The 25,803-nt window shown below is 43.1% G+C and overlaps 2 protein-coding genes across 3 annotated transcripts in view; both read left to right on the top strand.

Annotated features, from left to right (window-relative positions):
- NCKAP5 (NCK associated protein 5) overlaps window positions 1–23,784 on the top strand; it is a 1,094,443-nt gene extending 1,070,659 nt beyond the window's left edge. The window contains 1 exon segment of the mRNA XM_070389536.1: window positions 22,303–23,784. Within this exon segment, the coding sequence (XP_070245637.1) occupies window positions 22,303–22,319 (17 nt within the window). The 3' untranslated portion in view covers window positions 22,320–23,784.
- A 1,488-nt stretch (window positions 23,785–25,272) lies between these two features.
- Window positions 25,273–25,803, top strand: part of LYPD1 (LY6/PLAUR domain containing 1) — a 59,558-nt gene continuing 59,027 nt past the window's right edge. The window contains exons 1-2 of one of the 2 annotated variants that reach the window (XM_070389562.1): window positions 25,273–25,481; window positions 25,609–25,638. In XM_070389562.1, coding sequence (XP_070245663.1) covers window positions 25,412–25,481; window positions 25,609–25,638 — 100 coding nt within the window. In that variant the 5' untranslated portion in view covers window positions 25,273–25,411. Of the gene's footprint in view, window positions 25,639–25,803 lie in introns of both variants that reach the window. The other variant, XM_005898081.3, reaches the window with a different exon arrangement.

Genomic DNA, 25,803 nt, shown 5'->3' with positions numbered 1-25,803 from the left:
GTTGTTTTTGAAATGAATTCAAGTGTTCCACCACCCAAGAGCCAGGCCTGGGGTTTTCCTGTACACACCTCCTCCCAAGGAGATTGTAGTCCCATCAGACATGCTCACCAGCAGGCTCAGCACCATGGTCTTCACCTCCCTGCTCATCTTCCTGTGCCTTGTCCATGTTGTGAGACTTGCTTGATCTCCCCAAAATGAGAATTGGGGGATTATCTATAAGACTCTATTGATGCTTCCAGTGAATATAAAGTCTTGCCTTAACTAATTCACATAGCAATTTATATGATTATTACCTCAAAATAAAAATCTTTTAATTTTTTTTGTTTTTTATCTCCAGTGGGATAACAAGTTATTATTCAAATGGGGCTCTCTTCCTGCTGTTTTCAATATGATTTTTAATAAATATGTAAATTTTAAAATTAATTTATAGCATACATTGGGAGGCATGATTTTTGAAATGACAAAAATTTGATGGATTGTAAAATTATCCCCCTTAAAACCATCAGTCACAGTGAACAGAATGTACCAACCTCTGATAATTTTATAGCTTTTTCTTCATCTTATCTTCTGTTAGGGACTCACTTCAAATTGATTATAAAATAGTCTATTTTTAGGCTATAATTCATTTGCAGATTAATTAGACTTTCAGTTAATATCCCATCATCATATGGGCTGGGAGCCAATGGTGTTGTGTAGTTGTTCAGAGTTGCAGGAGAGAAACCTGATTGCTATTCCCAGGTGACTGAAGCTACCAGCACTAATCACTAATCACATTCAGACCACATAAAGTGTAACATCCTTCCCCTGGTTTCTTTTCTAGCTGGCTCACAGCGAGAGATCTTTATTGGCCCTGACGAAGAGACTAAAATGCACTTAAACACTTTTGTGAGGGGTGATTCTTTTTTTTCCCCTTTGCTTACAATGGCATTTTTGTAGCCTTCTGAAAGATCAGGAGAATGTGTGTGTGTACATGTCCATGCTTAGCCAGTCTGAACTTAAACATCTCTTTCTAGTCATTTTCCAATAAGGAGCAGCCTTTGGATTAGTTTCATGAGTTTCAATAAACCTTTTGATATGACCCAGCAGGCATATTTAAGGGACATTGTGCCAAAAAATTCTTAAACACCAATTTAAGGAAAAGTATATTTTTGAGTCATTTTAGAGAACTGCTGATATATGTGGCAGAGAAACCACTGCACTCTAGCCAACCAAGAGAAACTCCAGCCCACTCACATCTAACTGTAACTCTAGGCTTTTACACAGTTGAAGGATGATTATTTCCCCCCGTGCCCTCCACACTCACTACTATACCTGGTGCCAGTTCTGATGTATGAAATGTCCTACCTGTTGGTTGCATTGGTCTGCTTCTGCCACATCGCATTTTTCCTCTGTGCCCCAGAGGACACAGCCAAAGCCAGATAATTTTCCAGGTGACCCTAAGGTTCCACTTTGTCCCATGTCAAGGTATTCAGTCACTTCAGGCCTTTCAAAAGTCTCTTGTGTTCTTTAGAGACATCCAGTATTCTTTAACTTCATCCCACAATCCTGAAACCTTCATTCTTAGGCAATGTCCCATTTTATTTTGTGTACAATGAGGATTTTTTTTTCCTTCACATAAAACTACTTGGATTTTTAAAAAGCCTCACTGACATATTCAGTCTTCCCATTGCTAGATGATATAATCCCTGCTTATTTCCTCTGTTTTAATCTCTAACCTTGCAGTCTGCAGTGCTGCTGATTATTTCAAAGAGCTTGGTTTATAGCAAAAGAAATGCTCCTTGAAAGTCGTCTGTGAATCAAGTTTTTTTGAAAATCAAAATCTCTTTTCCTGTTTATTTACTGGGAAAGTTATCTCTACTTTCTAAATAAATGAAACCCAAGTGTCTTCTGAGTAATTAGAGCTTTAACTACCCCTCAGGAAATAAATGAATGTTCCCTGCCAGACTATACAGCATCTTGTCCTTGGAACCCAGTCACTTTCAAAGACAATAAAGGGTGTTAGGAGAAAGACAAAGAAAAGATAGGAAATGGAAAAGAGATCAGTAAATAAGAAATATAATTAGCAAACTCCCTTTATTCCACTAACATCTATGGACCTCCATGTGCTAGATGTTCTGAGCAAAAGGGATGCAGAGATACATAGGCTCATAGTGCGTACATGAGAGAGTGAGCTGTGGCAACCAGTTCACCACAAAGGCTCACTGTACCATGACGACAGTCTGCACAGCGAAGGAAGGAGAAAAAAAAGTGGGCAGTGGTCAAGGCCCCTGGTCAAAAAAGGATTCACAGAAAGCTTTCCTCCACTGAGTCTCCAGAGATAGTGGATATTGGCCAGCCTTGAAAGGTGGGCCAGAACACGGAGATAGTGACTGCCTTTCTAGGCTCCAAATTCAGCCTGTTGCTATCCCCAGCTAGCTGGCAAAATTAGTCCCAGGACCCCATGACGGATAACAAAATCCATGGATGTTCAAGTTCCTTATATAAAACGGCATAATGCAGTCAGTCGGCCCTCTGTGGATACGGAGGACCAACCGTAATATGTGGGTACCTGTCTGCACGCTTGTGTTCGTTGCTCAGTCGTGTCCAACTCTTTGCAACCCCCTGGACTGTAGCCTGCCAGGTTCCTCTGTCCATGTGAGTCTCCAGGCAAGAATACTGGAGTGGGTTGCCATTCCCTTCTCCAGGGGATCTTCCTGACATGCTTACTGATTTGTTTTCAAGGTGTTGCTGGGCAGTTTTAATTTCCTCTTTAAAGCCCTGGATCATTTATATCCTCCTTACTTTTCAGATTGCTTTTCCACCCTCCCCCTACATCGCCACTGGATACTGCCCAGTTAAGCCCACTGGTGCCCAAGTTTGCCTGGCAATAGAGAATTTCTTTCTCTTCTCTCCAGTCTCCTTCCCCCTTCCTTCCTTATGTCTTTGAACTGTCTTTCAATTTTATCACCAATTTTCCATTTTTGACACAGAAAAAGACCATTAACTACTGCACCTAACATATTCTTAGATATAACCTAAATCCAGTGCATTAAAATGGTGGTCGCCAACCTTTTTGGCACCAGGTACCAGTTTCATGGAAGACAATTTTCCCACAGACCATGGGGTTGAGATGGTTTGGTTTGAATGTAATTCAAGTGCATTACATTTATTGTGCACTTTATTTCTATTATTATTACATTAGCTCCACTTCAGATCATCAGTCATTAGATCCCAGAGGTTGGGGGTGCCCTGCTTTAAAAGACTGTAGAAAGCATTGGTATGCAGGGCAGTGATAGGTGCAATCAGCCTGTGGAAATCCACAGTATCTTCATTGTAGAACTGGGTTTTGATTATTCCTTATCCTACATGTGAATAAGTTCACAAACTCTTACTGAAGAAAGGGCCCGTATAAAACCAGTATAGTAACTTCACACACATACCAGCCCCTCTCGCCATTCTGAAAAAATGTCCTGTGGTGTGTGGTTTGTGGATAACAGGTCAAGAGGCAGTTTGTTGTTGTTTGTTGTTCTGTTGCCTTTGCTAAGTCATGTCTAACTCTTTGGGATCCCATGGACTGCAGCACACCAGGCTCCTCTGTCCTGCACTATCTCTCGGAGTTAGCTCAAATTTATGTCCATTGAATTGATGATGCTATCTAACCATCTCATCCTCTGCTGCCCGCTTCTCCTTTTTGCCTTCAATCTTTCCCAGCATCAGGGTCTTTTCCAATGAGTCGGCTTTTCACATCAGGTGGCCAAAGTATTGGAGCTTCAGCTTCAGCATCAGTCCTTCCAGTGAATATTCAGGGTTGATTTCCTTTAGGATATAGACATCATCTTTCCCACCCATTGCAGCCAAGGAAAGAGTAGAAAGTCCATGTAAGATTAAGAATAAAAGCATCTTTGATTTACTGTCTATGTGGTGACAGACCAAGCAGTGGCCCAGGTGTTGGATGGGAGTTTACAGGCATCAGAAAGCTCTGTCACCTGCTACCCCTAAGGTTTAAGGAGTGGCTTTTGAAGTTTTTTGCTTGTTTTTATTTGGGGGATTTTCCTCTTTGCGGGGGGAAGGCAGAGACAAAGAATTTAGAAGCATTATGAGGATATTGGCAACCCACTCCAGTATTCTTGCCTGGAGAATCCCATGGACAGAGGAGAGCCTGGTGGGCCACAGTCCATGGGGTCGCAAAGAGTCGGAGGCAACTGAGCGAGTTTCACTCACTCACTCACTCACTGTCTATTTAAAACACCCTTGCCCCGGGAGTGGGGGTAGAATGTCAATCCTCATCATTTTTCCAGTAGCTTCAGGAAGCCCCCTGCTGGAATATCACTAGATTTGTTGTTGTTGTTTTTCATAAAGCACTTTAACTGCACTGATTTTTGGTCAAAGGGCTTCTTTCTCCTCCCACCTCCCACTCACCACACACATTCAAATACATCAAACTCCCATTAGAAAGAGTAAAATGACTGTTGAATGTCACAGGGGAAGTAGTGGTGGCTCAGTGGTAAAGAATCCACCTGCATTGCAGGAGACTCGGGTTTAATCCCTGGGTCTGGAAGATCCCCTGGAGAAGGGAATGGCAACCCACTCCAGTATCCTTGCCTGGAGTATCCCATTGACAGAGGATCCTGGCAGGCTACAGTCCCCAGGGTCACAAAGGAGTCCGACAGGACTTAGTGACTAAACAACAGCAAAACATTGGGAGATTTCATATATGAAGTCCAGATTTTCATTTCTCTTGAAAAATCAGAAGTTCTGGCAACAGTGAGGCAACATGCTCACAGGATAAGATTGAGCTTGTGTCAAGGCAGGAGGCATAGTAACTGAGAGAGGGAACTCTGCTGCTGGACTCCTGAACTGGGATCCTGGCCTTGCCTGCCTCCTCACAGCAGTGGGGCCTTGGGCAAGATACTTAGCTCCCTGTGCCTCCCTTTCCCTGTGTATTAAATGATGTAACTAATGGCACCTCCCTTGTAGAGGTCTTCCTCCTGCCTTTAGGACAAGAACAAGTGCTATTAGATGTTTGTGAAATAAGCAGTAGCTGCCCCTCTAAATGAGCAGGTGCACTAGAGCCCACCTTCGTCCCCACTACCTACTCCTGCCATCCTTGCGGCCATGCTGTAGTTATATCCTTCCTAGTGGGCTTCATCAGCAATGGATTTTCTTCCCCTGGCCTAGAATCAAGCCATCCATCAGCCAACTCTGCGGAAAGAGGAAGTTTCAACAAAAATAAGGAGACTGAAGGGCTGTGTATGGAAAGAACCTTGTACTTATTCCTAAAGTTCAGGTCTGTGTTCAGGTCCCCAGAGCTATAAGTACAAAAGCCATAAAATGATGGACAGTATTGTTTTCATTTCTGCCATACATCAATATAAATTAGCCATAGGTGTACATATGTCCCCTCCCTCTTAAACCTCCCTCCCACCCTTTCCCACCCCTCTAGGTTATTACAGAGCCCTGGATTGAGTTCACTGAGTCAGAGAGCAAATTTTCATTGATGTATGGAAGAAATGGAACAAATATTGTAAAGCAATTATCCCTCAATTAAAAATAAATAAATAAAAACAGTGAGATATTCAGTTCAGTTCAGTTCAGTCGCTCAGTCATGTCTGACTCTTTGCGACCCCATGAATTGCAGCACGCCAGGCCTCCCTGTCCATCCCCAACTCCCGGAGTTCACACAAACTCATGTGCATTGAGTCAGTGATGCCATGCAGCCATCTCATCCTCTGTTGTCCCCTTCTCCTCCTGCCCCCAATCCCTCCCAGCATCAGGGTCTTTTCCAATAAGTCAACTCTTCGCATGAGGTGACCAAAGTTTCAGCCTCAGCAGCAGTCCTTCCAATGAACAACCCAGGACTGGTCTCCTTTAGAATGGACTGGTTGGATCTCCTTGCAGTCCAAGGGACTCTCAAGAGTCTTCTCCAACACCACAGTTCAAAAGAATCAATTCTTTGGTGCTCAGCTTTCTTCACAGTCCAACTCTCACATCCATACATGACCACTGGAAAAACCATAGCCTTGACTAGATGGACCATTATGGGCAAAGTAATGTCTTTGCTTTTGAATATGCTATCTAGGTTGGTCATAACTTTTCTTCCAAGGAACAAGTGTCTTTTAATTTCATGGCTGCAATCACCATCCACAGTGATTTTGGAGCCCCAAAAAATAAAGTCTGACACTGTTTCCACTGTTTCCCCACCTATTTCCCATGAAGTGATGGGACCAGAAGCCATGATCTTCGTTTTCTGAATATTGAGCTTTAAGCCAACTTTTTCACTCTCTTCTTTCACTTTCATCAAGAGGCTTTTTAGTTCCTCTTCACTTTCTGCCATAAGTGAGATATTAGGTAGGTGCAAAAGTAATTTTGGTTTTGCATTGTTGAACTTTGCCATTTGATTTTGAAACACATCCTTAAATAAATGTGGATATGTTACACATCAAAAAATAAAAAACGATGGACAGATATCTGTTGCCTTGCAAAGCTGGCTTCCATGCATCTCCACAGTGCCTGAACCATGGCAAGGTGGCTATTTCAGAAGCACCTCTACCTGGTTTCTAAGACCTGGCTTCCAGGGCAACAATGGCAAGAGACTAGATCCTTTCACCCTCTGAGGATATGCTGCCTGATGAGAAGGCAGGAAAGTGGGAAGAAGTGGGGAATTTGCTATGATTAATTTTAGCTCCTAGATGTAATACATCAGAACCATGGTTTTCTAGAATGTTGGGAGGCAGCATTAACTAGAACTTCCTTTTCTTTAGTTAACTTGCTCACAGATCAAGAGGTTAAAGCTTCCTCTGCCTGTCATTAGCAGAACATTTTGTTTCCAGTGTTACTGGGTGAAGGGCTTGGGTGTTTCTCCCCCAAGGTCTCTCCAAAGACACTGCCCCAAGAGTCCTGTTGAAGGAGGCCACCGGTCACACATAAACACACATGCTGCTCCTTTGCACTTGAAGCACACTGCTGCCCATCCTAGGATAAACATCTTAGTGCTATCACAAACATTTTCCTTTTCTGCAGGTTTTTTTTTTTTTTTTCCCTTGAGGCAGGAGAAAGAGACCCTCTCATTATTTATCTTGAGTGTTTGATAGGCCTCCTTTGAGAAGGTCATTGTCTGCAACAGTAAAAATAATCATGGGATTTCTGGAGAAGCTGGCAAAAGAAAAATGATTCATTATTTCAAGAATTATTTTGCCTTCAGTCCCCAAAATGGATGAAGGCTTCTAACAACATGTAAGAGAGAGTAAGGCTTAGGTTGCATTTTAAAGGGAAAAGAAGTTCAAACATTACATTTTTAGCTCTGCTGTAATATAACTGGGGTCAAGGCAGTCCATCTGTTACCCCCATGGTCTTCTGGATGCTATTGTACTATTCCCTTTGCAAAGGAGGCCTGCCTGCCCTCCTTCCCATCTCATCAGTTTGAGCTAATGAGATTGGAAGAAGTTTTTTTAGATTCTATTCAAACAGCTCCCCCTCCCTCTGGTCCCTTTGGGAATGTCAGAACAGATAGTATACCCATCTATATGGGCTCAACTCGACCTTACACATCTTGCTGTGTCACACAAAATTGTGCATCTTCAGAGCACAGTGTATTTTGCTGATGGGGGAATGGAGTGGTTATGTAGCTATTTAACTGTGAAGGATAGTGTAATCAAATAGACCAAAAGGTGTTTTATAACCCAACTTATACAACATGTCTGGTACCAAGACACCTATTGTGTTGGGTTATTTTTGAAATAAAGTTTGTTTGGCATCAGTGCCAGCCAGATACCCAGAATGAGGCAGCTTGACTGATAAAGAGACTGACTTTTAAAATGAAAACTGGAGAAGCTAAGCGATCAATATGACCTTGACTACTCATAAGCCAAATAACTTATGGAAATGATGCAAAGACCCTGTGAGCTCCTTTGCCTGACAGAAAGGCTTGAAATAATATTTTAAGAAAATCAAAAGCAGCCATCTCCTGGATCTTCTTTCCAGATTAGATCTGAAATGAAAGACCCTGAGTTACACAATTAACTATTGATTTTTGTTGATCCATCTTTAATTCTCATAGCAATCGAGTTGTGTTTACACAGTCGTGGTACGCAGGCATACTTCACTGGGAGCAAGGCGCCTTTCAGTTCTACATTAATTTAAACATTACATTGTTCTGGGCATGTGAGACAAAAATAAAGTTTGTTTTTATTGTAGTGGATCGGTGACGTAAACCTTGTAAGGTTAAGCCAGCCTAGGTGGTTCATGAAGAAAATCCCTTTTATAAAGCAAGCGTCAGTTTGTCAATTGAATATATTACTGGTGGCAGGGAGAGAATAAAAAAGCACCTGGATGCTGCAGGGTGCTGGAATGTTGTCCAAACTTGGCTGCAATTTAATCTCCTTACAGTTTCATTTCTTGATTTCACACACTCAGTAATATGTGTGGGTTTATCACCCAGATAGTCTTATTGATGTCTCTAAGAATGTCATCATTGTCCTGTTTACACTTTCACTTAAAAGCACCAAAACACATCACCCAGCTTCCCCTGTCTTCAGGAGATAGAAATCTGAATTTAAGCAGCTTTCTGGGACTGGCTCAGGCCAGGAAAGACTGCACTTGCTGGTTGAAGGACACACTTAATAAAAGGGTAGAGTCAGTGTTGGTGCCATTTATCACAGGCCTGATATTTTCAATAACATCGCACCCCAAGATACAAGCTTATTGTCTCAGCTCTTGCTCCTGAATTTCCAGGAAGCAATGGCAGCTTCTTCACCCAGCCACAGGCTAGGCCCACCTGGAGGCACAGAAGGTGGCCCAGGATGCTCAGCAGAGCTGCCCGATGGGGATGGCCGAGGGATGTGAGTCCACTGGTCTCTGCTCTTGCCAGAGAAGGGAAATTGCTTTTGCCGAAGCAGATGGTAGTCAGACATCCATTAATCTAAGGGCCATCCTGGTTTTTATGAGGCTATCCTGGAATCCCAGAAACCATGAGATTCAGTGGTAAAGAACTCGCCTGCCAGGGTAGGAGACTCAGATTTGATCCCTGAGTCAGGTAGATCCCCTGGAGAAGGAAATGGCAATCCACTCCAGTATTCTTGCCTGGAAAATTTCATGGACAGAGGACCCTGATGGGCTACAGTCAGTGAGGTCACAAAAGAGTCGGACATGATTTAGTGACTAGACAACAACAGTGCTCCTGCCAGTATGTCCAGGACTGGAAAGCAGTGTGGCTTTCACAGCCCAGATGAACATCAGCAATGATCTTATTTTACATGCCTCTTCATCATGGAAAAGTAGACATTATGAAAACTCAGACACGTCTATGAGCTCTGAAGTGGAATTATGTATTGAAAATAGACCTGATAGTGACTTTGTTCATTGATACGCAATCAGTAGCAACTCCAACATGTAAGATATTGGGTCAGAATCTGAAGAAGAAAGAAGAACCAAATTTAATGCCTGGCCTCCAGAAGTGGGTCATCTAATTTAGAAGCAGGACGTGGATATGAAAAGAAACTATATAATAGAATGAATATAAGTTCAAGATTGAAATGGGTAATTTGGCCACTTAGGCCAGGAATTCATAGAAAGACCCCTGTGGATGAGGTATTGTAGAAACAAAACCAGCAGATATGAATAAAAAAGAGAGGAAAGGATCAAGTTATAAAATGTAGTTAGTATTAAAAATGATATGGAATTAGAGAAAAAGAGAAAAAAATCCAACTTAAGCTTGTTAAATTTAGGAGATAACTAGACCCAGAAAGATTAAAAAAGGTGAATGTAAATAGTTATTAGTTCACCTATGGAAAACATTGGCTTGAATGATCCTAAAGACTAAAAATGGAAAAAGATCAAAAGAAGATAAACAAGTTAAGGAATTATTTAAAAATTAGGATTAGGGTAAAGGGATACAGTCAGAACTTTGAGTTTGTCAGGATATTTGTGTTCTAAATGCCATTATCAGACAAAATCAGTGTTACTCAGTTATGTCCAACTCTTTGCAATCCCGTGGACTGTAGCCTTCCAGGCTCCTCTGTCCATGGAATTCTCCAGGCAGGAATACTGGAATAGGTTGCCATTTCCTTCTCCAGGGGATCTTCCTGATGCAGGGATCAAACCTGGGTCTCCCACATTGCAGGCAGATTCTTTACCATCTGAGCCAGGGAAGCGCTTAAGACCAAATATTAGGCTGGATAGCCTAGTTGAACAGTTCTCAGGGATTCATCTCCTAATATATCTGAAGTTTTGTTCTCTGTTGACATCGTATTAAAAAATCTTTAGCGTGCTCATTCCACGTGAACAGTAACTTTGTTTCATGCACCTCCAATAGCTCCAGTATTTAGAGTACTACCCAGTACATGAAGGGTGCTCAACAAATATCTCTTGAATGAATAAATGATGTTGCAGGAGCAGCATAATCCCTACTTAAATATTTAGTAAATCCAGGTCCAGAGTTGTTGTGGCAGAGCAAAGGATGGAACCTAGAACAAATGTGGATTCCCACTGGCATTCTCCCACCTAGCACATCCTTCCATTCTAGAACCCCTGGTGCTTACTGGGTAATGAGGAATCAGAGCATCTTACAATTGTGTGCAACACAATATACAGCTTAATGTTTCTAAGTCTTTAGAACAATTCCCATCAAGAAATCTTCTCTTGAGAAAAAGGATCAGTAAATTGGTACTGATTCTGAGTTGCTCTGACACTCAGGATTCAATATGTCAAATATCCTTGGGAAATAGCTTTATCTAAAGCAAAGACTGATGAGCCCTAGAACTGAAATATAAATTGCACTGGGGGATGAATACCTTAAACCTGAGTAGAGGTAACACTCTTCCATCCACAAATATCAGTGTGTCTCTGGGTGACCCTTAGTGCTCAGTCTCACTGGATTCCATGGCTATTGCAAACCACCTAAATAGATTGTGTGCCACAGTGCACTATGACTCCCAGATGGTCTACAAACTTGTGTTAGAAATAACTCCAGGTTGCCTAATTATTTGTAGACTAATGAGTAATGCAAAATGCAGAATGTTTTTCCCTGGTTTTAACCCTCAGCATTTTTGTTATTGTTCAGTCGCCAAGTTGTCTCCGACTCTTTGTGACCCCACAGACGCCACACGACTGGCTCCCCTGTCCCTCACTATCTCCCGGAGTTTGCCCAAGTTCATGTCCATTGAATTGGTGATGCCATCCAACCATGTCATCCTCTGTTGCCCCCTTCTCCTCCTGCCCTCAATCTTTCCCAGCATCAGGGTCTTTTCCAATGAGTCAGCTCTTTGCATCAGGTGGCTCTTGAGCTTCAGCATCAGTCCTTCCAATACTTCATAATAAAAACTTAACACTTTCAGGTATATTTTTATGATGTCTGTGATGATGGTGGTTTTGGAGATGTTTCTTTGGAAAGAGAACATCCATGAAAAAAAAATAGTATAACCTTTTTTAATGCTCCTCTGATTCCCACCCTCCCCCCAAAAAAAGTGTTTTTTGTTTTTTGGGTTTTTTTGTCTTGAAAGAGTAGCTCAAACTCTATTACTCCAAGGTGAAAACATAGCGTCATTCTTCTGGAATACACAACCGGTGCCTTCATGCTGTATTTCCCTCTGACAAAGTCCGTGGGCTCTTTACTCTACAAATACACTGTCATCTAAGCCAGTCATGGCCCAGCTCACTGGACAAATAGGTGTACTGTTTAAGACATAAAATGATGGAAAGGTTAGTCAGAGAAAAAAGTCTAATCAATCTTTTAAGGCAAGTGAGTAGCATATAAATTTATTTTTATCCATAATGGTGCCTATAAATGAAAGGCCAGAGGTTTGATGCCCTCTCTCTCATCGGCTGGAATCATTAACCTGACACTAAGTTAAACAGACTCAGAAGTTCCAACCCAGATCCTGCTCAATGCTCATTCCTAAATAAACATTTTAGTTAATAGTATTGTCCTGGAAGAAGAAAAATAAATCTAACAACATGGCTAAGCATGTTCTGTTTAGTTAATTATACAAACTGCTATCAATGAGCTGGCTCATTTCCCAACTCTCAAGATGTCACTATGAAACAGGGCAAATTTCACTTTTGGAGAAACTGACCAATAGTGATCATCAAATCTGATCTATTAATTCAGGTGATTAAACTGTATTTTAAATTAAATTTGTGGATCCACCCACCTCTTAGAAAACAAAAATCAAAAAATACAAGGTTTCAAATGGGCATTTCAAGTCAGGGCACTAACGTTAGAGAAATCACGAATGTGTCCTTTGCATGTTGATATAATCATTTTGCCCAAACTTGTGATTATATGCTTTTCCTTTTCCCAGATGCCTTTCTCTGCCATAGACAAAGTTTGTCATTTTCTCTATGTTCCTTTTCTCTTCCCACCGAGGGACCTTTTCTTCCCCATTTTCCATGTATGGGAACATTTCCCATCTCTTTGATGAAATAAATTCACTTTCCTTCCATCCATTTGATCTGGTCTCTAAAAGTCCTTGGCAGCCACTGTTTATCTCCAAGCTGAGTTCTTTTCTTTTCCACAAGATATATTATTTTCTAACAACCCTAAGCTTCCTACTGCACTTCTCTCTGCTTGCCTTTTTTTTCCCCCAAAAAAAGTAAGCTCATTTTTCCTCTCTGAGTTCAGGGGTTCTAACAGAGGTCACTGGAAGTCATTGATCATGATAAAGAACAGTGATACAGTTAATACTATACTCATAAAAGCACATCTCAGCTGAAAATTACTCTTTCCCCTAATAAAACCAGTTTGCCCTGGAGATACGGAAGACTCTCCAGGACCCCAGTAAGGAAACAGAGTGCCCCCAAGTGCTGAATCATATCTCCTGTGTGTGGGTGGGTGAAGAGAATGGTTCTCAAATACTGATCCGGCACATTAATTTTTCAGAAGGGCAAGTGAAGAGTAATGTGTCCGGTTGAGGTAACAGAGGGAACTGAATTCTGAGAGAAAGTAATTATCCAAGTTGGAGTTTGACCAGGTTAACCGGGTCGACACCACAACTCTCAAGAAGAGTCTGGAGGGTCTTCCGTGTTCACCAAAGGTCACTGTCTATTTTTACCTCTCATTCAGAAAGCAGCTCCACCAGGAATACAGTAAGAGGTAGTATTAAAGAAGAGATTAACTGTGCCTCTGAGAAAAATGACTTGAGCTGCAAGGTTTCCCTTGAGGTTGGCCTGCCCCCAGCAAACACCACTTAACAGAGATTTTGAATGTGCACAAACCTTCAACTAAGAGACCCAGTATTAAAATACCTCCTCCCCATTCCCACAGGAATGTAGCACATAATCATCTTCCTAGTGCCCAAGATTTGCTCATCAGGAAAGGGATAGAGGAAATCACAGCTTCCACTTCAACTCGAAGCTCAGGATTAGCCAGCCCATCTCCTCTGTTTGATCCATCACCTGTTCATCACATCTGCTAGATCACCTCCCTCCTACTGCTTCACCCGTGGAAAATGCTCTCTGCCCAAACCAACTCTCTGCAGTCTCCAAATTTTTCATCTTCTTGGCCCCAGCACACATATGATTCTTTAGTTAAAATCTTCATCATCACACATAATGAGAAATGTGGGGTGATGGTGGTGCCATGGGGGTGACACTTCTTCCCAACTTTGGGGACGTGTTTCTTTCCATGTGGAAGGAGTTCTCTAGGATAACATTTCTAATGTCTCTAACCTCTGTTCATTCACTTCTCCTCAGGAGAAGGAGGAATAGTTTGTTTAAATAACAAATTAACAGATGCACACTTCTATATATAAAATGTTTTTGCTTTTTTTTTTGCTAAGTCGCTTCAGCTGTGTCTGACTCTTTGCAACCCTATGGACTGTAGCCTGCCAGGCTCCTCTGTCAATGGGATTCTTCAGGCAAGAATACTGAAGTGAGTTGCCATGCCCTCCTCATAAAATAGATAAACAACCAGGATATATAGCCTGGGGAACTCTACTCAATAGTCTGTAATAACCTATATGAGAAAAGAATCTGAAAAGAACAGATATTATATATATATATATGTATATATATATATATATATATCACTTTGCCATTCACTTGAAATTAATACCACATTGTAAATTAACTATACTTCAATAAAAAAAAAATAGCAAGTTTAGGAAGGAAACAGGGAAAGCTTAAGTCCATCTCCTGCTCTCTGCATCCTTCCTCTCAAGTCATGCTGGCTGTTAGAAGCACACGTTCTAATCTGTTCCCTTCATGTTGTAGGGTTTAGAAGTCACTTGCCCCCAGCCCAGGGCTATCAGTTACTAAGCCCATCTACTTCTAGGGCCACTGCTAAGAAACTCACTTCTCTAAAGATAAAACCTCATTCTCCTTAGAGGCTTTCTCAGTAATAAAACTGATATTTTTGCCTTGCATCAGCCTTTTCTTTTGTCTCTTTCTTCAGTTCATTCAGAATTACAGGTAGGGAAGAGAGTTATTTATTGTGTTACCTGAAATTCCAATAATGGATGCATAGAAGATGCATAATTAAGAATACTTTAGTCTTGAAGTTTTATAGAATGGGAAGATCCTTTAAAAGTTTTTAAAGAAACTAAGGTTCGACGGGGCCACACAGCTAGTTAGTACAATGCCAGGATATGAACACTGGTTTCTAAACACCCAAGTTCTTGTGTGGTAACCCAAGTTCCACACAGAACCCACCCAAGATCTGTGGTCAGGCTTTTCCTGCTTGAGTCCTGACTCCCTGTTTTATTAGTCATGTGTATGTGGCTAAATATTTCAACCTCTCTACTCTCTGTTTCCCCATGTGTTTAAAGCGGATGAAAATAGTACTGTCTCATAGGGTCAGTATAAGAATTAAATGAGATAATTCATGCACTGCAGTCAACCCAGTACCTGACACATAGTAACACACATTGTAAAAACACTTTATATATGTAGCCATTATTTTCTTACCATATGTCTTGTTGAACTGATTGTCAGTGAATCGTTATGGCAATAGAGAAATAAGAAATCTGTTGAGAAAGGTACTGTTTAATTTGTTCTAAAAGCTCTAGTCCTCTTGGCAAATATTAGTATCCAGCTGAGGAATGATGCTGTGCTTGAATTTCACAAGTAGAGCTGAATCTCCTCCTGACACTTCACAGTAGACATACTAACCAGTATTTTCAATATATAATCAACAGATGGAAACTTACTTGAAATAATAAAACAGTAGCCTTCATCATAGAACACTAATCCATTGTGCTATTTCATGAATTTGCTACTTATTTCTCCTTGGCTGTGGGCTGAGTTTCTGACTGTACACGGATAACATGTCTCTCTCTGAAGCTGATCTCATCATACATATATTTATTCCAGTTTATCACTTGAGCTTTTCTGCATCACCTTATGTATTCTCCCCATCTTTTCCTTATGAAAAGGGGACATATCACCTTCTATTTTATTCTTTCTTATATTCAGGCTGTTGGTTTTAGGCAGACTCTCTACTTCATGATTATTGCTGACTGGTGGGGGGGGGAAATGATACGTGTTTCCATTTTGAAAATCAGGAAACCAAGTTTCCAGGTCTAATTTCACCTGTATTTGAATTTTTATGAACCACAGTTTCCGTAAATACTCCGTGTAAAATACAGCTGACACCAGCCTCCCTCCCCTTCCAGGCTGATGTAAGAGCAAAGTGAGATCATAGATGGGAAAGCTCTTTGGAAATAAAAAGCTGCTCATTATTTATAGCCCACGGTAGTGCTCATCATTCAATTGTGTTTGACTGTTTGCAACCCCTCTGTCCATGGAATTCTTTGAACCCCCTCGGATAGGCATAGCTCTATGTTTCTGTGTTTAAGTGATTCCGTCCATTACAGAATCTAAAAAGGCAAGAGACAAGACTATCTGGGCAACTACTAGACCCAAGAGAGACTATGGAATATCTACAGATGTGGTAGCGGCACATGAAATGGAAACTTCTTGGAATGCCCTCCTTCTTACTTGCTGCTGCTGCTAAGTCGCTTTAGTCGTGTCCGACTCTGTGCGATCCCATAGACGGCAGCCCACCAGGCTCCACCGTCCCTGGGACTCTCCAGGCAAGAACACTGGAGTGGGTTGCCATTTACTTCTCCAGTGCATGAAAGTGAAAAGTAAAAGTGAAGACGCTCAGTCATATCCGACTTTTAGCGACCCCATGAACTGAAGCCTACCAGGCTCCTCCGTCCATGGGATTTTCCAGGCAAGAGTGCTGGAGTGGGGTGCCATTGCCTTCTTACTTACTATATTTCAAAAGCATTCCAAGAGCCCCCTCTTCTATGAAACTCTCTCTGAGAATCAGGCCCACATGATTATTCACCTAGTAGATTGATTTGATTGATTGATTATTGACTAAAAGGAATCAAATTAGTTAAGGGATAATTACCAAGGGATTTCTGGAGAATATGACACTATCTACTTTGTGCTTGAATTATTGTTAATAATGTCATTGCACTAAGGACAGGAAAATATTTAGGAATAAGCAGAACTATTTATTTTAAACTTGAAGATATATTCTCACCCTTTTTAGCCCAACTTTTGTTCCCAAGTACAGTGAAAAGCCCCACCAAAAAGTGAACTGTACAACTGTTGCCACCTATAGGTGGCAAGTGTAGTATATTAATTTTATGGTAATTTCTATGAAGCACACTCTACAAAGGAAATGACAGTGTTATGTGGAACCCACGCAGTCTTCATCAGGAATCTTTACTAGGTTTCTTATTAATACTATCACAGTTGTTGTGTGGTTCTTATTTCACATGCTCCCCTTAAAGGTAATATGGGCTGATATATGTGAAGTTCTTTTCCAGGATAGGTTAAGAGCTTGGACTCTGCAGGCAGACTGCCTGGGTCCAAATCCAGATCCCACCAGGTATTGCTCCATAACCTTAAACAAGTTCCTTTCTCTGGCCTTGATTGCTTGTAAACGGAGAGAACAGTGATACCTTACGCCATAATACTGATGGGAGAATGAAAACAGATAATCCATGCAGTGTGCTTAGCCAAGTGTCTGTGCAGAGCAGGCACTTAATTGTTGTTGCTGTTGTTGTTCAGTCGCTCATTTGTGCCCCACTATTTGTGACCCCGTGGACTGTAGCATGTCAGGCTTCTGTCCTCCATCTCCCGGAGCCTGCTCAAACTCAGGTCCATTGATTCAGTGAGGTGATACCATCCAACCATCTCGTACTCTGTCATTGCCTTCTCCTCAGGCCTTAAATCTTTGCACTATCGGGGCACTTAATTGAATACTGTTATTACCATGATTAGTTTCAAAGCACCTTCGCATACATTTGTTACCAATGGATGTGCGCTATTGTTACCGAAATGGAAGTCCAGCTGCTCACTCCTCTAAAGCCAATAAAGAGGCAAGCCTGGAGGAAAGGGTAGTTTGCTTTATTTTGGAGACCAGCAGCCTACTGGAGAAGGCAATGGCACCCCACTCCAGTACTCTTGCCTGGAAAACCCCATGAACGGAAGAGCCTGGTAGGCTGCAGTCCATGGGGTCACTAAGAGTCAGGCACAACTGATCGACTTCACTTTCACTTTTCACTTTCATGCATTGGAGAAGGAAATGGCAACCCACTCCAGTGTTCTTGCCTGGAGAATCCCAGGGACGGGGGAGCCTGTTAGGCTGCCGTCTATGGGGTCACGCAGAGTCGGACACAACTGAATCGACTTAGCAGCAGCAGCAGCCTACAGAGGATGAGGGGGACGGCTTTGGCAGACTCCTGTCCATAGGCCAACTCCATCCCACTTCCCCACCCCCACAGACCATCGGTGGGCTAAAGCATTTATAGGCAGAGGGAGGGGGCTACATGCAGAATCAACACAGGCAGCTCTGACAGGCATTTTGAAATTGGTCATGGGGTGGTCTTATAAGCACAATCTTGATTGTTTTATGTACAGTCAGTCTTCAGTTCCAGGGTCAGTTTGTTCCCATTTTTTGAAGCCAGTTTATGTCGTGGCTAGAGTCTAGTCATCGTGCAGTTAACTTCTTCCACCAAATAGGGGTTTCAGTATCTAAAAGACAGCTCGGATATGGCTGTGTCATATGGCTCAGGATATTATCTATAGCCCTTGAGAAAGAACTAAAGGCCTTTAACTTTGCTTACTGACTAAACTATTATTGTTTTGTCTTGTTTGATTGTTTTCCTTTGTTTCTGTATTTTCTCATTTCTTTAATTAAACTTATCCTTTGGCTAAAATGTTTGTACAGACAAAAGACAGGTGGAGGACATTGGGGAGGGGAGTTTGGACCAAAGGGTCCTGCTCTGTTTCACTATTTTGTTACCATTCAACAGATCCATCCTAAGCACAGTCCTGTTGGACCTCAATCCCTCCTTATGTTTTAAATTTAAATGTTTTGTGACTTCAAAATTAACATACCTGAGATCTGACAAGACAATGTTGAGGCTAGCTGGCTATACTTCTAATTCAAGGAAGGAAAGTAAGCCACTTCATTGTCTTTATTCTTAGCTGGCAGGACCACTGGAGAAACCAAAGCCAACAGCTGAAACTCTGCTGATGCTAGAGAAAGCTGAATCCATCTTCCAGTCTCCATCGAGAATCTACTGATGATTAGCATTGGGCTAGATTTTTAGGTTGAAAACTGGTGAGAGAAGGAGTAAGAGGGGGTCAGCTATTACCTATAAAACAAAATCACTAGCTCAGGAGTTCAAACACTGCAAAGATTACTTACTTGACATATGCAGTGGGGGTTTTGTTGTTGTTGTTTTCTTAATCTAAGCAAATAATTAAAATTAGAGAACTTTAAATATGAGCAAATATTGTGGCCTTAACTTTAAAATCAAAGATCTGGACCAAATCTGGACTCATGTTTCTGCACAGCAGCAATGAGCTAGGTCTGAGTAGCTGCTCCTGCCTTTGGCTGAGGCACATGCTCGGTAGCTGGCCACAGTCCTCCCAGTCCCTACAGCTCCCTCACCAAGGTCGAATGCCTGTGTTTCCTCACCATCACTCTTGTACTGATGATGTTCTTACAGTCAGAATATTTGGCACCCACCCCTCATCAAAACTGAAAACAGAAGGAAGACTGAGAAGGTGTGTGACTTTATAGTGGGCCGTTCCTTTATTTTCATTGCCTCCTCGGCCAGTGTAGGCTTTTGTCATAATTAATTGAAAGAACCAAACCTACAAGTGGGAAACATTTAGAAAACAAGATGCACTGTTTTTGTCCCATAAACAGTGAGTGTTTTCACGTAAATAACCCTTTCCTTGTTGCTTTGTCACTAAGTTGTGTCTGACTCTTTTGTGACTCCATGGACTGTACAGGCTCCTCTGTCCATGGGATTTTCAGGCAAGAATACTGGAGTGGGTTTCTATCTCCTTCTCCAGGGGATCTTCTCAACCCAGGACTCAAACCTGGGTCTCCTGCATGCAGGCAGATTCTTTACTGTCTGAGCCACCAGGGAAGCCTGCAATTTTATTCAGCTGTATATCCTCGGCACCAAAACCTTCCACCAGCCTCATGATAGCTTCTCTAGTGAGTGTTTATTGAATGAATTTGAGATCCACAATGACCAGAAATAGGCAAGAAAAAGAATTGTGGTTCTTGAATAAAGAAAAAAGGGAGAAGATACTCAGGTGAGGAGGAAATTACATTGAATGCCCTCTATTTACCTACATTTAGTATAATCAATGGAGAAGGCAATGGCACCCCACTCCAGTACTCTTGCCTGAAAAATCCCATGGACGGAGGAGCCTGGCAGGCTGCAGTCCATGGGATTGCTAAGAGTCGGACACGACTGAACAACTTCACTTTCATGCATTGGAAAAGGAAATGGCAATCCACTCCAGTATTCTTGCCTGGAGAATCCCAGGAACAGGGGAGCCTGGTGGGAGGCCATCTATGGGGTTGCACAGATTCGGACATGACTGAAGTGACTTAGCAGCAGCAGTATAATCAGTGGAGAAGGCAATGGCACCCCACTCTAGTACCCTTGCCTGGAAAATCCCATGGACGGAGGAGCCTGGTAGGCTGCAATCCATGGGGTCGCTAAGAGTCAGGCACGACTGAGCAACTTCACTTTCACTTTTCACTTTCATGAATTGGAGAAGGAAATGGCAACCCACTCCAGTGTTCTTGCCTGGAGAATCCCAGGGATGGGGAGCCTGATGGGCTGCCGTCTATGGGGTCGCACAGAGTCGGACACGACTGAAGCAACTTAGCAGCAGCAGCAGCAGCAGGAGCATAATCAAAGCTTTTCTACCCCCTCCATGTATTTTTCACATTGTACTTTATAATTGTTTTTAAAAGAATGCTTAAAATTGGCACAGCATGAAAAGGGGCTGCTACATGAAGTTGTTCCTAATTATGGGGCCACTTTTCTGTAATCACCTAGGAATCTCTTCGTCAGCCCATCTCTGGTCTCGAGGTAGCCATTTCAGATAGAAAATTAGCTCTGTGAGTAGTGCTCCTGTACGTTAATAGTATAATGAAATAAATACCACTTCAAGGATGATTCTCAAATATTCCCACTGAATTACACCATTTCCCACAGCAGAGAGACAAACGCTGTCTGAGCCTGCTCTTGGGACACCAGAGCCATCCACTTCTGTGTCCTTTTCTTTTCTCTTTCTATTAAATATTAATGGACTTCCCAGGTGGCTCAGTGGTAAAGAATCTGTGTGCCAATGCAAGCGACACAGGTTTGATCCCTGGGTCAGGAGGAGCCCCTGGAGAAAGAAATAGCAACCCACTCCAGTGTTCTTACCTGGAGAATTCCATGGACAGAGGATCCTGGTGAGCTATAGTCCATGGGGTTGCAAAAGAGTCAGACACAACTGAGCAACTGTACAACAACAACAACAAATTAAATATTTAGCATGTGAGAATTCACAGGCTTTGACTGTGTCCACTTTTCCTCAGATCCAAATACAGTTTCCTCATTGTACCTTTGACATCCATCATAGCTATGTTGGAGGAGGGGTGGGGAATAGAACTGCCTTGTTAGGGCCTTTGACAGGAGCAATTCAGATGGTTTGGCATATTTGGGTGGCAAAATGAAAAAAAAAATAACATACTGGACGAAGGTCGCCAGACAGGAATTCAAATCTTTTTCTCCATCACTTGCTGAGCCACCTTGGGCAGGTAACCCTGTCAATCTGAGCCTTGTTTTCCTCCTCATTAAAGTGGAGATGTGCATCTTGCAGGCCTCTCTGGTGGCTCAGACAGTAAAGATGCTGCAGGCAATGCAGGAGATGCAGGTTTGGTCTCTGGGTCGGGGAAGGCCTTCTGGAGAGGGAATGGCTACCCACTCCAGTATTCTTGCTTGGAGAAGTCCATGGACGAGGAGCCTGGTGGGCTAGAGTCCATGGGGTCAAAAAAGTTGTAACTTACAGGTTTGTTGGGGGGAGAAGGGAAAGCCTTATAGATAAAGTACTTTCAGTGTCTTTTATATGGTGGATGCTTAATAAATGATAGCTACTGTTACTATCTCTAAGGCTTGTTCCTGTGTCCTCCTTGTGTTTTGATGGAATTTTTGCCTGAAAGAGGAAAAGAAGAAGAGAGATGTGGTCATGGCTTTAATACTTCCACATTTGTCAGTTTTTGTATCTACGCCTCCGGTCACCTTGGACCTCGGGAACTACTTAAGCAACTGAATATATTCACGTTTACAGAGTTCACCTACAATAATTATCAAATATGACTTTTATGAAGTCCCAGAGACTACCAGTAACAGCCTATGAGTACTCCTGTTTAAATCGGTCTTACTAGAATCTCCTGGAGGAGAGGTTACTGGGGTGCAGAACTGTTAGTATGATTTTTAAGCCCTTGGGCCTTGAAGAATCTGTCCCCTCAGACCCAAGATCTCTTTCCAATAGCATAAGACTTGTGAGCAGACAAAATACACATGTGACAATGCTTCTGACAAATTTAACATGTACTTAAATTGTGTGGCAATTTAAAGGATTGTATGCTTTTTTTTTTTTCTAACGTAGAACTGTCATTTCTGGCTGCAATTCAATCCCTATCCATATTTAGAAATAGGACAACTACTAATATTTAGGAAAAGAAAGGTGTTTGAAACTTTAAGAAAAAGAAGACACTTTACCTGAACAAATTTCAGAAGGATCCATTTAAAATGAAATTAAGTGGCACTTAAATGATTTGCAAATTGGGACCTATTTATCTCAGTAAAATGATTAAAGTCTTGATTTATCCCTAAAATTGGTTTTATTATTACATTAAATTATACGAGAAGATTTGTTAAAAGACTTGTAGGTTCCTTCTATCCTTTTAAATTGTGCTTTATACCAACAATAATTGAATATTGGCTAGAATAACTTGATTTTGCAAAGAAATATGTTTCTAATATTTTCCTCTTTTTATTGCAGAAATTGAAACAAGTTGAAGAAACCAGAGAAGATCCTGAGAATAGATTATGCAAAATTTCCCTGGAGTCATTCAATAAATATGATGGCAATACTGTGATCTTATTAGGAAAGGAGAAGAACTCTCTGAACAAGGTTGAAGGACAAAAGGAAGAAAAAGAAAAAACTGAAGAGGCCTCTTTGAGTAGCTCTGAGAGACCTGGGGTAGACCACCTGGAATCTTTGAGTGATTCTTTATATGATAGCTTCTCTTCCTGTGCAAGTCAGGGTTCAAATGATGTATAAAGGACGTTCCCCCCCACCCCTTAGTGAGCTGGAAATGGAGCACTTAAGAAACAGGGGTGGGAGGAGCAGGGCAGGGAGAGATGACAACACATAAATGATTGCAGTACCAGAGCCTACACTGTCAGACTCAGAGCCAGCAGCCCACTGAGCTTACTTCCCTGAAAGGGCAAATAAAGATAGATTCTATTTGTTGTGTTCTACAAGGATTAAAAGTAAACACACCCAGGATACAGAAGTCTTAATTTTGCACTTTTTTTTTGAATACTTGTACAGAAGTTGTAAATTTTCTTGAAAAAGAAACTATATTTGTAGCAACAAAAAAAAAATGCCAGCAATAAATTGAATCAGTGCCATGCTCTTGAAATGATGTCCTAAGTCTTAGAAGTTGATAATATATTTTTTAAAAATTCCAAATCAACTTTTTGTTCAGGTCACTGTCCTAGTCCTCAGATTGTGGGTACACTCTGTAAAATGAAAACAGGGCCTGCCAGAAAAACAGAGGGCTCTTGTCATCTCCCTCTCATAATCTCAGTTTGATAGAAACTTTAATTCTAGTGCAAATTCCAAGTTGTTGACAGATTCAGATTCTAGTAAGAAGTGTTATCCTGCTTCTATTGAAAACTGTAAAGGAACTCAAGTGCGACACTGATCAGAAGTGATATGTATCAGAAACAATGTAGTTCTATTTTCCCTCCAATCATTTCCTTACACCTCCTTCTACTTAGTGGTTCTCTGTGATTCTCAACATTATTTGTTGATTTTTATCTTCCTGCTCTTTTGATTAAAATCTGATCAATCTATAAATAAAAGCAGATTCCTATTTGCAATGTTCACTTTGTAAAACATAAGATGATTGGTGCTATGAAAAATTCTTACTTTTAATATCCTTTTTTTCTACAAAGTCTGTTTATATGTAAGGATAAATTCTATTTTAAAGGTTACTGTGTATTTTTTCTAGACGTGAACTATTTATAATTGCTTTTGTACAGGAGCTTGTAAACTAGGCATAACAAATATTTTAGGATCTATGGATACTTTAGTACACACTTGTTTCTTTAAAGAGTATTGTATGATCAGTGTTATTTGGTTAATTTGTGCAATTTGTTACATTTGAATTTTGTTGTCTTAAAATTGTGTGTCTTTCAAACTTTTTAAGATTCTTTTGTTTCATTGCTGAATAAACGTCATATCACAATGGCACCCACTGAAAGCTTAATCCTTATTCAAGGACCCTTTGAGCCAATTAGTTGTTTGAATCTCACACGTGCTCTAGCTACAGTTCCCAGAAGAAACAGACAGACTAATAAGCAAACGCCCTATGGCTCCAGAAAGAGTAATTCAGCCAGTAGGAAGATTGGAGTCTGCAAACTAGCCAGTAATGGTCAAAGCAGTTTTATCTCCCTGAGGGGTTTACCAACTAGAAATGAGAGGAAGAGGTGGGCAAAGGGAGAAAGGGGGCCCGAGGCAGATAGGGAACGATCTCTGCAGAGGAATTACAAGAAAGCCCTTTAAGCTCATTTCCAGACCCGCTCTGCTGGCAGGACAGGCAAACAAATGATCAGCATTTCGGCCTGAGAGAGCTTCCTCCTAGAGGAGGCCCGAGGTGGAGAGGGACAGAGCTTATGAAGCCCTTTTCACAGAGGTGGATGCTCCCTAGGGTCTTGGGAGAGCGAACGAGCGGGATTGGGGGCGGGGGCTCCAAGGCGCTCCCGGCGGGCCAGCGGGCTCCCGTACCACCTGCTGCAGGGCTCGGTGGTCAGGAAGGCAAATGTAGTCCCTCGAGTACTCCAGGTGGATCGCTCGGTAGAGAAAGGAGGAATCGAGGTGCGGGATTCGGCCAGCAACCGAGTCCTGGGCTGGGAAGGCAAGGTACACGCGAGGACGCGGGTGTATATGCTAATTACCCGTGGCTGGGAGGGAAGCCGAAGGTAGCTGCCGGGTCTTTTCGAGAAACGGGATGGAGTAGAAAAACTCCCGTCTTCACCCCTATTTGCTTTCTAGTGGGAGCTCATCTAGGTTTTCCCGGGGTGGCCCTCTCCTGGGCTAGGCTACCAGGGCGGTGTCACCGCACCCTTCAGCGGTGCGCGCGGCAGATAAACCGAGTGCAGAGCGCGTCGAGCTGGTCACGGACCCCACCACACCCAGCCCAGCCCGCCGCAGTAGAATCCAATCCCGGTAACGACCAGAAGAGAAGGCGCGGCTTCATGGGACACTCTAAAGGGCCTACAGGTGTGCAACTTTGCCAGACGCACTGGAGTGCGCCCGGCCCCTCGCGGCCCCGCAGCTCCAGTCCCGCAGGCCGGAGAGACCCTGCGGCGGAGGAGCCTACCATCCCCCGGGGCGCAGGAAAGGGGTGGGGGGCGCGCGCGCCCTTGCAAGCAGAGGGCCACGGGCACGCAGTCTTCCGACCTCACCTCCCAGGTCCTGCAGACTGCGCCCGCCGGATCCCCGCGGCACCTGCTGCGCCCTCCTCCCGCTGCTCCCTGGTCTCCAGCCTCTGGGCCTCGGAAAACTACACGCTCTCTCTACCTCTCTAGGCGTCCCAGTCCCGGGGACGCGCGGAGGCGGGAGGAGAGGGCGAGCGGAAGGGGGTGGGACGTGAAAAGACTGTCCCAGCTTTCCCCGCTCACCACCCCCACCCCAACTCGGCAGCCGTCACGTGGTGCCTGGAGTGGGAGGTGGGGAGAAGACAGGAGACTTTTTTGGGTGCTCGGGATCGCCAGTAGTTCTTTCATTCTCCGTCGCCAACTCCAGAGACTCCGTGCTCCGCCAGGGAGCTCGAGTCAGAGGAGCGGCGACCCCTCAGCCCGGAGCCCCGGCTCGGGCGATGCGGGCGCCGCCGGCGGCACCTGCGGCTCCTCTCGGCGGCGGCGGTCGCCTCGGCGGCAGCAGAGCGGGCCCCATCAGCCTCGGCAGCCACAGCCGCTGCGGCCCGGACAGCCTCCGCCGCGGTCGCAGCTTCTGATGCGCCTGCTCGCTCCCGGCCCCGCGGCTCCGGGAGGATGTGGGTCCTCGGCGTCGCAGCAACTTTTTGTGGATTGTTCTTGCTTCAAGGTAAGAAAACGAAGCGGCCAGCTGTCCGGCCCGGCGCGCACACCCCATCCACCCGCCGGCCCCTTTGCCTCCCTGGGCGCCCATCTCCGGTCCTGTGCTGCTCCGGGTTGGCCCAGAGGGAGTTTGGCTGCGGCGAGGGGTGTTCAAAGGCGCTAGATGGGAAGG

This window comes from Bos mutus, chromosome 2 (genome assembly GCF_027580195.1).
Source record: "Bos mutus isolate GX-2022 chromosome 2, NWIPB_WYAK_1.1, whole genome shotgun sequence".
Lineage (NCBI taxonomy): Eukaryota > Metazoa > Chordata > Mammalia > Artiodactyla > Bovidae > Bos > Bos mutus.
This window is presented reverse-complemented; position numbering and strand designations above follow the sequence as displayed.